Genomic DNA, 13332 nt, shown 5'->3' on the forward strand with positions numbered 1-13332 from the left:
TTCACTAGGTTAGAAACAAGAAATTTGGGGGGATGGTCCCCTTTTTTTTTTTTTTTTTGGCTTTTTTATAATGTGAGATGAATAAAAAGCAGCAACCAGTAAGATTCTTGGCTGTTCTGGCTCCAATGGGGATGAGTCTAAAGCAGGCATGGGGAGCACTGGGGCTGCGTGCTGTTGGCGATGGTGGGGAGGCTCCGGGCTGTTGTGGAACAGGGGTGGGGGCTGAACAGCTCCTATGCACACCCCACCATACCCACAAACCCCACAACTTCACCCTCCCCCACACACAATCACATACCCCACAGACACTGCACCCACCCACACCCTTCCCACATACACATCCACATGCCTCTGGGGGGAGCCCCACACATGGCTACACTCACAAACCCCATCTCACACACATGCACCCACACCCCCCACACACCTAGACACCCTCCCCTTCCACACACCCCACACCCCCACAAACCCCATACTCCCCACACACACCCACACGTCTCCACAAACACTCTCCCACAAGCCTCCCATACTCACCCACCCACATCCATACCCACCCACATCCACAGACACCCCCACACTCCACATACATACACACACACACACACCTAAAGCCCCTCACAAACCCAATATCCACCCACCCTTACTCCCCCACACTTCCACATACCCACAATATACAAGAGTGTCTTCATTTTGAGCTATTATGCAATCACCTCTATATACACAACAAAACAGACACAGATCAGGACAAAAATATTTTAAAATAAAATTAAAATATGCTATTGTCAATGTTTGATTTTTAGTATATAATTTGTTTTTTTCCAGTTCCAAGATGGCAAACCCCCTTTCTAAAAGGTCTACTTCTGGGGACAAGGGGAGGGACTTGTGGTAGCAAAGGTCAGGGATTAGGGGGCAAGACTTCTGGTCCCACAATGGCAAGCAGGGGTGGAGCACCTGTGAAGGGGTGGGTCTACCCTTGTGGCCCTCGACAGCTTGCCAAAACTCATTAAGTGGCCCTTCAGCTGAAATAATTGCCTGCTCCTGTATTATACCATCCCTTCTATAAATGTGTCTAGTCCAGTCAGAGAGATGCTGGTTTCTTGCTTCCATCACTTTGCCTAGGAAGTCTTTCCTAATGTCACTCTTCTGGTCATTAGACATCTTCTACTTTCTAATCTAAATTTACCCATAGCCAGTTTTTAGCCATTTGATCACTTGGCAGGGTTGTTTTTCAACCTAAAAGCTCTTCATACCCCTTAAAACTCAGCCTAAACTCCATGTTGTCATACATATGACAAGCATCTTTTTTCAAAGTTCAGCTGCTGGAAAATGGAGTGTGTGAAATATACAATAAGTAGCTATTTTAATAGCAGTTTCTGCCACCGCTGGGGGAAAGTAAAAGTAACTATGTGACCAAGTACAGACATTACACTTTTACTAGTATAAGTGTTCAGAAACTGGTCTATACCACTGTGTAGCAGTTTCACACTCTAGGGACAGCCTCTGGTGGCACAGGAAAGCAGTGCAGGGCAGTGGCAGTTCCTGGGACCAGACACAGAGAGTGAGCGGAGGTAGGGGACAGGGAGGTGCCACGATGTGCTTCATGGGGCTGGCAGCACCCTGCACACCTCTCCCCTTTCCCTGGGTAAGAAGCAAAGTATGGGAAGGCGCTGGGAGGGAGATGTATATTGAATAAACACAGACACACACACACACACACCTGCAACAATCAGCTGCTGAGGTACTTCAGCTGTTTGCTATACCTTTTACTTAAAAGGATACTGCTTCTCCAATCAGTTGTGCAGGACTTTTAATGGGCTCCAGTTGATCAGAGACATGGTACCCTTTTAAATGAAAGGTATAGCAAAAAGCTGAGTGAGACGTTTTCAATTTGACAACCTGCTGTGAATAAAGCAGGTTGTAAACCACCTACCGAGTGCACTGAATAAACACCCACACATCTTCCAAGAACAAATGATTTGTAAGATACCTGCTTACCCACTTAACCATGTATATTTGTCATGCCTCAGGACACCTTTATATTACATCTGTAAAATGATATGCTTCCCCAAAATATACTTTGCATTGTAATACAGCAATACATTACCAAATGATATAAAATAATGAGTATATGATTCTTCTATATGTTTATTTATACAGGCACCTGAATATATATCCATATATATGTTTGTATACATTTATTGGTATCTATGCTCAATTATGAATTTAGCCTTAAAATTACAAATAAATACTTTCTAAAAAATACTGTAAACAATATAGGAGGAGGAAAATTGGCTACCCTTTTTCAGGTAAACATATATCTGCAGTCAGTCAGAATCAGTTTCTCTATTCTTTAAAATGGGAATATGTACAAGATAAGAATTAATGCTATCATACATTACATAAAATGATGTTGTATAAATTAATAAGATAAAATTAAAAACAAATAACAAAAAAGCACCAAGAAGCAATCAAGCTACAAAAGCTTACTACTTGCTTCATTGTTAATGGATTATGAGAAATTTTTACCATGAAGTACAAATATTTGGACATGTCACATGCAACTGGGTGGTGTGCCCTTTACTTTTTTATGGCAAATATTTTCAAAACATAAGATTCATAATTAAATAAGATATAATATGTTGGATGAATACATAGTCAAGGCATGTATTTAGGAGTATCGTTTAGGTCAGAGCTGTCCAAGTGGTTGCCCATGGGCTAAGTGTGGCCCATGAGGGCTTAATTTTCAGCTCCTGCCTGGGCTCCCACCTGGCTGCTGCTCATCCCATCACTCCAAGTTCCCCCTCCCTTCGCTGGCTTCCATTTCCTGCCCCCACCCCAAGGGTCAGTGTGGGGTAGGGCAACATGACACATCTCATTGAGCTGCAAGAGCCTGGGGCTAGAGGTACCTGTGCACTCTGCGGTGCCCACATAGTTCAGAAGTTGCACAGCCTTCACTTAGGTAGTTAAATGGAATATGAATCTCTGAAAATTACTGCCTTACCCAAAACATTTCTTCCATCACCGAAATACATAGTACACAAATAGAAAGAAAGTTGTGGATATTACTGATTCTATCTCCAAGGTTTAAGTTAGCTATTCCCAATAAGCCTTTTTAACGCAACACAGAACTGTAACACACATATTTAACTGCTGTCCCTTACCAAACACATACCCCATACAACTTCAAGAAAACTGACAAAACTTTTCAAATGTAAACAGTAATTGTGCACAGTCACTGGAAATACTTTACAGCAGCCTTTTTTTCAGAAAACGCTGAGCCGTCACACTGGAAGTTAGGACTTTTCCAAATAGCCACTGTTTGGCACCAAAATACTGAGGAACAAAAAATCAAAATTTACTTTTTAAACACTGAAGCTATCACATTCACCTTGCTTTCTAAATACTGAACACCCCTTTGTGATGCCCAGTGTTATCTGTGAGCAGCGCATTTTTCAGACTTTGCCAGAAAAGTCCTTCAGCTCGTGGATTCTTTGGCCAGTCAAGAATTGAACTCTTGTAAATCCTCCTCCTCAGCCGCAAGTACTGGGAGTGCTGTAACACTGGCTCCAGTAGAATAAACACAATCACATCCAGGTTCTCATCCATTAGTCTCTGCAGGGCGATGTAAAAAGCTGTTCTGAAGTTTCCATTTTTCACATATCTTTCTGTCAGGACAAAGATTGTCTTCCTGCTGCATTGGATGCTCTGTGCAAGGTTGTCAATAACGGCCTTTCCTGGCTCCCAGTCTCTTTCCTCTAAACAAAGCAGAACTTGTTTGTCTTCACTTTCCTCTAGGCGAACTCGTAATTCATTTATTACCCAATCAGTTACTGCCGTGTCCTTAGTATCATAGTCAATGTAAGCATCATAGAGAGCTTTTCCTTTTGCTGTAGACCTATAACCCTTTAGTTTTGCCATACATGAGTAATACTTATGCCAGATATCCCAATAAAAAAAGTGTTTCGTAACTGCTATCACCATAGTGCTTAAAGTAATAAAGGATGAAATATAAAATAGTATAGCCGAAACATCATCCAGATTGCAAGCATAAGGATCAATCAAGATAACGCTACGACGTCTTTCATTGTCTGGGTTCATGCAAATGACATTTCTTGCCACTTGTGAGATGGGAACTTTGGTTTTCTGGATCCACCTTATGAAGTTGCTGTTTTTGCAGGTACAGTCAAAGGGGTTCCCTTTTAATTTAAAAACCTTTAAGTGTTGTATAATTCTAGATAAGAAACTTGACTGATTTAAGACTTGCAGTTGGTTGTAACTCAAATCAAGATAGAGAAGACTGCTGACCCTCTTAGAAAAAACAAATGAAATCTTAGAAATCTTGTTCTCCCTCAACTTCAGAGTCTGCAGGGACTGTGTGTAATTGTACAGGATATCAACAGCCTTAAATTTATTCTGAGTTAAGTCAAGCAACTTCAAAGATTTAAAGTACCTAAGTTTTTCCCAGCTGAGGGTATGTATTTTATTGTTGTTTATATATAATTCAGTTAAGCTCCATGGCAGATTTTCAAATGCCTTAATGGGAATATTTCGAAGTCCATTGTGGGAAATATCAAGATGTGTCAGATTTCTGAGGTGCTTAAACAATTGGATGTGACTTGTGTCTCCATTTTTCCATAAGAAACCAAGATTGTTTCCTTTGAAGTCTAATTTTTTAAGGGAAATACTTCTTAGTTTAGATGTTGTCAGTGAGGAAATCTCATTCCAACTTAAATTTAAAATTTTTAAATTAGGAAAGTTATCAATAAACATTAACTGATGCTCAAAATCTGGCACTACAAAATAACGCTTGTTATAGCTAAGGTCTAATACCTCTAGATTAGGGAGTTCCTTAAATACAGAAAAACTGGTCAAATCCAATTTATTAAATGAGAGATCTAAATATTTAAGATTGGGTAAGATAATTAATTCAGTGCCTTTGAAAGCCTGACCAAGCGCATTTGAAGATAAATTCAAACAAGCTATGTCCTCAAAAGCTTTAAACTGATCTGGGGTAATGAAGAAAATATTGTTTAGACTCAAATCCAAAGCTTTACCATATGAGATACAATGCTGATTAAGGAAGTAATTTGAGTGCTTTTTATTATTATAAGAATATTCTAACAGGCTTGAATTATCCTTGTGTATAAAAGTATAATGGGAATTGGTTAAAAGATCTTTTTTCTCCAAAGATTTAAAAGAAATAGTCTTTTCTGTTGTTTGTGGGACTATTTGGTTTTGTTTCAAATATATTTGGGTAAGGTTGCTAAATTCCTGGAAGACAGATATATCAACTCTTTTAATAAAATTTATCCCAAGATCAAGGATTTTTAGCTTTTTAAGAGGAAATAGAGGTTTCAAATGCTGTCTGTCTACTTCTTTGAAGACATATCCTTTAATGTACAATCGTTTCAAAGATACTAGGAAAGAAAAGTATTGAGAGAGGTTAAGATATTGTGAGTATACTTGTTTCTGATAATTGAAAGATAAGTCAAGTTCCTCTAAAGAAGATAAATGTTGTAAGAATTCTCCTGTAGCTATTGCTTTCCTTAGAAAGTTAGATGCAAGGTGCAACACTTCCAACTGTGGCGTATTCTGAAACCAGGTAGATGGCACATTCATGAGTGAATTGCCGGTCAGAAGCAAAGTTTTTAGTTTGTTAAGATTTTGGAAAGCTAGGGGATTTATTTGAATGGCTGCGTTTCCAGAATAGGGTTCACATGGAAAAAGTGTATTGAAGTGTTTTGGGCAGTTTTCACTTAAATCCAGAATTTTTAAATTAACTAGCTTCTTAAAATCATCTTGACTGATGGTTCTTATTTTGTTATGACTCAGATAAAGCTCTTGCAGAGACAAGGGTAGTTCAGCTGGCACTCTAGTCAGACTGTTATAGGAGAGTGACAGCACAATCAAGTTGGTAAGGACAGAAAAAGCCCCTGCTTCTATGTTGAAAGATGCTTCGCAGGCATTTCCATAGTAACAGTTCTCATCCATATAGAGTTCCTGCAAATTGGGCAGTTCTGAGAAGGTGTTCTTCTGAATAGAAACAATTTTGTTGGACTTGAGACTTAGAGAGGTTATACTAGGTGAAATCCCTGTGGGTACTTTGTTTAGCTGATTGCCATTAAGCTTCAATTCCTTTAAGTATCTTAAGTTTGAGAAAGTTCCATTGGCTATCCCTAAAGGCTTTAGAGAAAAATCAAAATAAGATTCTTTTGGCTTAACATACCAATTCCAGTTTAATTTTAAAGATCTAAGGTCCTTAAAGTTGTAAAAATCCTTTGTAGATATCTCTTTAATCCAATTAAAAGACAGTATCAAGTCAGTAACATTTTCATGTATTTCCTGGGGGACTGCTGTCAGCTTTTGTTTACTGCAATCCAGAAGAATTGAGGAGCTATTATTTTTTGCTTTTATTTTACAAGGTCGGTCCTTAGAAATCCATTGGTGATGAACAGAGAGACTGACTTCAGGTTGAATCAGAAGAAGTAAAACAAAAAGGTCGTATGGTATGGTAGCCATATTTACCTAATGAAAAGAAACATGGATATTAATAGCACTTTTATATTCTTGACAGCAAATGCTGTTCATGTTTATATAATATTTAACACTTAAACATTTTAAATATGTGTACATTAAAACTGAAAAATAAATCATAAAACTGATATGGTGTACATGTAATCTGTAATTAGGATTAACATTTGAGCAAAACCATAATTCCAATTATTATATCACTACTATGTTGTATAATGCCCAAAATGGAATAAATTATTTATTTCACATATACCATAAACAAGAGCTATTCCTGAAGGTTTTCTTCTGTGCAGAATTTCCTTATATACCTCTTCGAACAAAGAAGTTTAAGATTTTGATGAATGTTAACCATTCCCATATTTTGTTTAATCATTAGTCAAAGTTGCTTGTTACATATTGTCAGCACCATGAATGAATGGATAGGGTATGGAATCTTTAGTAAGTCTTTTAATAATCCAAAAAGATAATATAATTATTGATGTTAAATAAAAGTTTAAAAAAATAAATAAATTGTTTCAAACAAACTGTATGCCAAAGAAAGTCCATTCCTTTCAACTTTCATTCTATAGTAACATCACCATTCTACCTTTTTTCTAATTATCATATACCCATTGCACATCTGCATGAGACACTGTCTGTGCAGTAGCCAAAAACTACTGTGCAGTAGTGCATCACAGCACAGACAGTGCAAATACACTACTGGGCAGTATTATTAGGCTATTGCGCAGTAGCATCACCTAAAAGATGTTCACCGGCACTACTGCGCAGTAACTCCAGTTACTGCACATTTATTTAGTACTTGCTAATACAAGTACTAAATAAATGCCCAGTAATGACTCTGCAATAGTGTCTCACATAGACTCGCCCACTGTCTAGACCAGTATTTTGAAGAGTTTAGCTATGACATGTTAATAGCTTAATACACACATGTGTGTTTAAGATGTGTTAAACTGGTCAAGGTAAAGTGAGGCGCCACCCTGAGTTTACAGCATGAAAAAAACACAGGAAATGGCCACATTAGTCTTTACAAACACATGAAGAACCTTTAAGTTACTAAGCTGCCAATCTAAAATGGAAGAGTCTAGAAAATGCAGACTACATAGAGCTGCCCCTTAGCAGGGAGCCTTCCCTGACCATCTGTAGCAATCGGACCATGAGATAAAATTCCTTCCTGACCCTGAATATGGTAATTAGTCTGACTCTAAGCAGGGGGACAAGACCCTCTAGCCAGGAATCTCTGGGTTTAAGTCCCATCAGGAGTATTGTTACCCCATTCAAAATCTTCAGCCTTGTCTGCAGACAACAACCAATGATTCTGGGGAGGTGAAATAAAAGACCCCTGACAAGTAGCACAAGGACATGAAAAAAGTTTCTTCCCAGCCCTATGTGGCAACCAGGAAAACCTCAAAATACCCATAGTAGAATATAGACATAGCTACTCCTAGATCATCCCTGACCAATGCTTATCCAACCACTTCTTGCACATCTCCACTGATGGAGTCCACAACTTCCCTAGGTAGTCTATTCCACTTCCATCTTGTTCTAATTGTTAAGAAATTTTTCTTAATGAAAAGTTTTTCTTGTAATGAAAAGACCCTGTATTTACTCAAATATAAAATGAGGCTTTTCCTCCAATCAACATGGAGTGGGGGGGAGCTCCTCATCTTACTTTCACATACAAGGAAACTGTACAAAGTACATTGCTCATCTTTGAACTGTTGCTAAAAGAGGCATTTGGCCAGTAATGGAAACCAACTATGAAGCTTATTAAATGCAGCCATCATTGAGCATGACTATAAAACACATATTTTTAAAATTCATGTGCCAGGTTAAATTAGCCAAATCAGTTCCGAATACTGTCAACTGAGCAGAATTCAACAATTAAAGTCCAAGTAGCACTACCACCAGCAAGTATACTCTGTCCCATACCCTTTAGCCTGGGTCTTCAGATACTCCCAAACCTTTTGGCAGGCATCCTACATGCAGGCTCAAGTGCAGAGGCCCCTAAGTCTCACTTGCCCTTAACCAACAGGTCAAAGGAATGAGCTTGGAAGGAATCCCCCATTTCCATAAAGTAGGCATGTCACTGAGATTCTCCTATTGGGAGGCTATAGTAGACTCTCACAAAGTGTCCTGCCTACAGAGCATTGGACAGGTTTGCACCCACCACTACACAATTACATTCTAAAATGATCTCAGCCCAAGCAACAAACCAGTACAGCAACTGCACTTGATCTTAGCTTACAAGAGACTAAGAAGTGATAAAACACATGGCTGACACAGGAAAAATCATCTGAAAAAGATACTTGGTAGTGCCTATTGTGTGCATTCCTCCTCAGTACCTATTTTTTCAAGTCATGGTGAGCCGTTATATTGCACACATTTTTTACTTCCTCTTCACTCCCACAGCTGAGCTGTGTCTTTCTTTCCTATTTCCAATCATTCCTGTTTCTTCACCAGCCTTAAGTGTCTGGCAAACATTACCAAATGGGGTATCAAACAGTTTACTCATAATCCTTCTGTTGGCTTCTCTCTCAGCCTGTTATGTGTAATTAGTGTGGCCCTGCCCTCCATGAGGTGAGACCAGATCAGGTTGCCCTGTGCCTCTTCTGCATATACATTTTTGGAGTATCCCAGAACTCATAAAAAGAACACCTGGTTCCAGTCATGGGGGGGGTGGGGAAGGGGCGGTGCTAATTAGCACATGGATCCCTTGTGGGGAATATTTGGAGTACACATATATACTGAGCAGTGCTGAGCTGTGGAGTCACCATGGACTGAAATACTGCTGACTCTGGTGCGGCCCAGCCCAATGAACTATATAGTAAAACATGACCTTTTTGGCTTTGGACTAATTTCATGCATAGTTTATATGCTTTCTAAGTAAGTGCAAAAGTGCTACTTAAAAGTGTGCTGATAGAGTGTCTGTGATAAAACTTGCAGTAGTTTAAAAAAATTGCATAATATTTGGGTGAACTAAGTCTATGGGTACTACACGCAAATTGCTACAGCTATGTATATTTCAAAGTCAGTTTTTTCAAATTTGTTCCTTACTTCCATGTGCTCAGGGAGAGCCGGGTCTGACAGTGAGGAGGAGAGAGGGGACTGCAGAGAGGAAGGAGGGGCAGATGGTATGACTACCACATATGTATTTTTTCTGCTGTAACAGTGGTTGGTAAATTAAAAAAAAACCTCCAATAATTAGATGCTATACCTAGAAAACTATATAACATTTATAAATTTTCCATATATAGAATCTAATTTCCAGGGTCATCTTATATTTGAGAAAATCTGGTAAGTTTAGAAAAACACATTAATATTAGCTTGGAAAGGCCAAGAGGAGTGGGGTGGGGAAATTCTATTAATGTGCTATGGGAATAGTTATACCCTTAGAACAGGGGTATCAAATTCATCTGAACCCACAGATTGGGCCTATGAACTCCTATGCCTCCACATGCCTGATCCAGCACAGGGAGCATGTCTACATGTGCTTTTATACATGCCTAAGCTTAATGTCCATTTGCCAAATGTTCCTAAAGGCAATATAGGTGCATCTACATGTGTACACACTAAGGTTCATTAACATGGTGTGTGAACCAACTTGGGACTAAAGTTATTCACAAGCCAGTTGAAATATACAGTGTTAATGCATGTTACTGCTTCTACATATGTGTTAAGGCACTTTAGCTATTTGCACCTAAATTTGATACCTGCTTTTGCATGTAAAATTTGATACCTGCAGCAGGTATCACATTTAGGTGTGAATAGCCCTAAATCTCCATGTTTAAGGTGATTAAGAGTGTACACATATAGACCTGCTCCCTTAATGCACCTTTAAATTGGCTAAAGCACTTTAAATCAGCATGTATAGAACACTCAGGCAATAATTACCCAGCCCGATCCAGGATTCTGGCCTGAATGGGTAGGACATGTAATGCAGCCTGGGACTAGCCCCAGTGAGTACCATGGGCAACGCAGCCCAAGACCCAGCCTGAGCAAGTACCATAAGTGGCAAAGCCTAGGAGCATCCCCAACCCTTGAGCATGTGTCTAAAACACTGCACAAGGGGATGGTCCAGCTCACAAAATGGGTGTCACCAAGGGTTAGATAATGGGGCTCTGCAGGCCAGATCCTGCCTGTGAGCCTCATGTTTGACACCCTTGCCTTAGAGAAAGGGTAAAATCAATAGAGCCAATTAAATGTTAGAGAAACTGATTTTTTTTTTAATTCATCTTTAGCAATAAAAATATGTATTCGAAAACTATATTCAGGGAAGTCAAATCTTGAAGCTTGCCACATTTCAGGTTTTATTTAGTGCGTACTAAGGAAACTCCCACAGAAGTTGCTGACAGTGGTACAAAGCCTTCAAAGCAAAGACGTCCAAAATGAATGCTTAGAGATGGGTTGGGTTCACAAAGGAGAATTAGGCTCAGCATAGAACTATCTAAATGTTGGCCTGACTGCATACTGGAATCCACAGGTCTGAGTTTGCTGCCTACATCCGTCTTGTGTTCCACAGGGAAAGTTAAACACCAAAAAAGTCAAGGTAGTCTCTTATTAATTAGGAGATAACATTCCTACCCCAAATTATGGATGAGATGAATATGAAACCAGGTGAGTCTTGGTTAGAAAAAGGTGGATCCTTCAGTAGCCACCGTCACACAAGACCTGAACCAATAGGCATTCTCAAAATAAGTCCACCAGATCAGCCCCTCTTGGTAAGATAGGTGGAAGAACACCTAGTTTGTGGTGAGTCATGGTAAGGCTTAAGCACCTGAACAGTTCTTCATTGCCAGGGCTCAGTGGGTGCATCTACATGTGCAATTAATATGACTAAATAGTAAACTAATCCCGACAACACTGTCTACACATGCATTTAAGCACAGTAATTTTCTGCACTGCCAGATACCACTAGATAGTATATGATGGAACTATCCAGCTGTGCACTGAATTAGTCTACTGTGCCCCAAATTCTGTGTTGGCTGAACCAAAATGAATTGCTGTACACTTGTAAACAGTGATGATTTACTGTACAGCAAATTAGTCTTCTGCACAGTAAAACATTGAGTGTACATGTACCCATGTTCAGCAGCAGAAAGATAGGGGACCTTTCTGGTGGAGCTTAGATGGCTACAGAAATTGAATGCCTTCAAAGTTTAGAGTAGGGGTGGGCAATTATTTTGGGCAGAGTGCTACTTACTGAGTTTTGGCAAGCCATCGAGGGCTGCATGGCAGGCAGCCAGGAGCAGATAAATATTAATTTTCTAAATTTTTTAGGGGCACCGCGGACTGGATAGAATGACCTGGTGGACCACATCTGGCCTGTGGGCTGCATTTTGCCTATCCCTTGTTTAGAGGGTGGCTTGGAGATCTGAATGTTCAGATGTAAGTGCCTAACATGGGAGCCAGGTACCTATGTCTATTTGTCGTTCTTAAACTAAACCTATATTGCACCCTCCAAAAAGTCAGAAAGGTGCTTGTTTGATATTCAAAAGCACTGGTCATTCTTCAGCTCCCTTTGCACTATTTTGAAAATCAGTCTGCATGAGAAACTCATTTTTTTAAATCTCTGTTAAATGGTGTCCAAACAAATTGCTTAGCATCATCAGCAGTTCCCTTAGTATTTACAGATCTTAAAGGACAAACCTCCTACTACTCCTGAAAAAGACAAATTCTCTTATTTCCATATATATCAGAATTCTAAGGAATGGCTCAAGGAGAGTTTTAGAGTTTAATTTTCTGTCCCCTTTGTGGTTAAAAGCACAATTACTGTATAGAAGGCCTTCAAAGATGCCCCACCTGTTTCTTATACACATATGTACCTGTGCATGTACACAGCCTGAATTAAGTAGACACTACATATTGGTTGAGTACTACCAATGGAAGCTAGATATTATACTACAAATATAGTTAGATGATTTTTTATCAATAGTAAATTCACCCAAAAACATAGTTATGAAGGGCCCAAAATTATTAAGAAATTAGGTAAAATGAGGCAAATAGTCTCCTTAGGCAAGCCATGAGTAAGGACTTGGGGGAAAATAAAGGTTAAAACATGTCATTTCATCATTTTCTATCCACAGTATTTCATTTCAGAAATGTAAAAAATATTTTCACAAAACACATTTCTAACTTAATTTTGAAATTGCATTTTTGTCTAAAAAGATTTTTAAAGGATTCAAATGCTTTGGTGTGATCTGAACTGATGCATTTCACTGAAAAACATTCTGTGTTGGTTGAGCCAAGGTGGATTTCCCTTCCTGATGCTGAAGTAAAGCAACTGAGTTGAAATTACTTGTCCATCCCTAACTGTAGATCATCTGTATTAAAATCAGGAGGAAAGTGGTCTATCAAAAATGGATTCAGCATGCATAACTCCCCCATAATGATTTCCAGACATCACGATCTCACCTACAACTACCTCCTGACAACACATACACTACAGAAAAAGTTAGTAAAATGTTTGTGTTCAAGTAATCCAGAAATTAATAATTTAACAGAAGGATTTAGTCACTTACTTGCAGAAATGAAGACTCAATGATAGCATCTAGTTTGATGGCTCTTACGGAGTACAGCAGCAAAGAAAATGTCTGTATGAACTAATGTAAGAATATGTCCTCTACATGACTGTAGAATGCCACAAAAGTCCAGCTTCCTCTTACTTAATATATACATACACATATATATGTGTACATAAACATCTCATACTGAGGGCTTAGCATGAGAGACCTCTCCATCTGAAACAAATCCAAGACAAGGATTGCTAGAGCTAAACAGGATATAACTATTGTAGGATTAACATTC

At 39.0% G+C, this 13332-nt stretch overlaps 1 protein-coding gene across 1 annotated transcript; it reads right to left on the bottom strand.

The window, feature by feature from the left end:
* Positions 1-2242: 2242 nt before the first annotated feature.
* LOC102375359 (toll-like receptor 8) lies at positions 2243-13113 on the bottom strand. Its single transcript, XM_006022316.2, has 2 exons — positions 13047-13113; positions 2243-6522 (listed from the first exon to the last, which is right to left on the bottom strand). Exon 2 carries the CDS (start codon positions 6514-6516, stop codon positions 3394-3396), a length of 3123 nt encoding a protein of 1040 aa, XP_006022378.1. The 5' UTR covers positions 6517-6522; positions 13047-13113; the 3' UTR covers positions 2243-3393.
* Between the last annotated feature and the right edge of the window lie 219 nt (positions 13114-13332).

This window comes from Alligator sinensis, unplaced genomic scaffold (genome assembly GCF_000455745.1).
Source record: "Alligator sinensis unplaced genomic scaffold, ASM45574v1 scaffold312_1, whole genome shotgun sequence".
NCBI lineage: Eukaryota > Metazoa > Chordata > Crocodylia > Alligatoridae > Alligator > Alligator sinensis.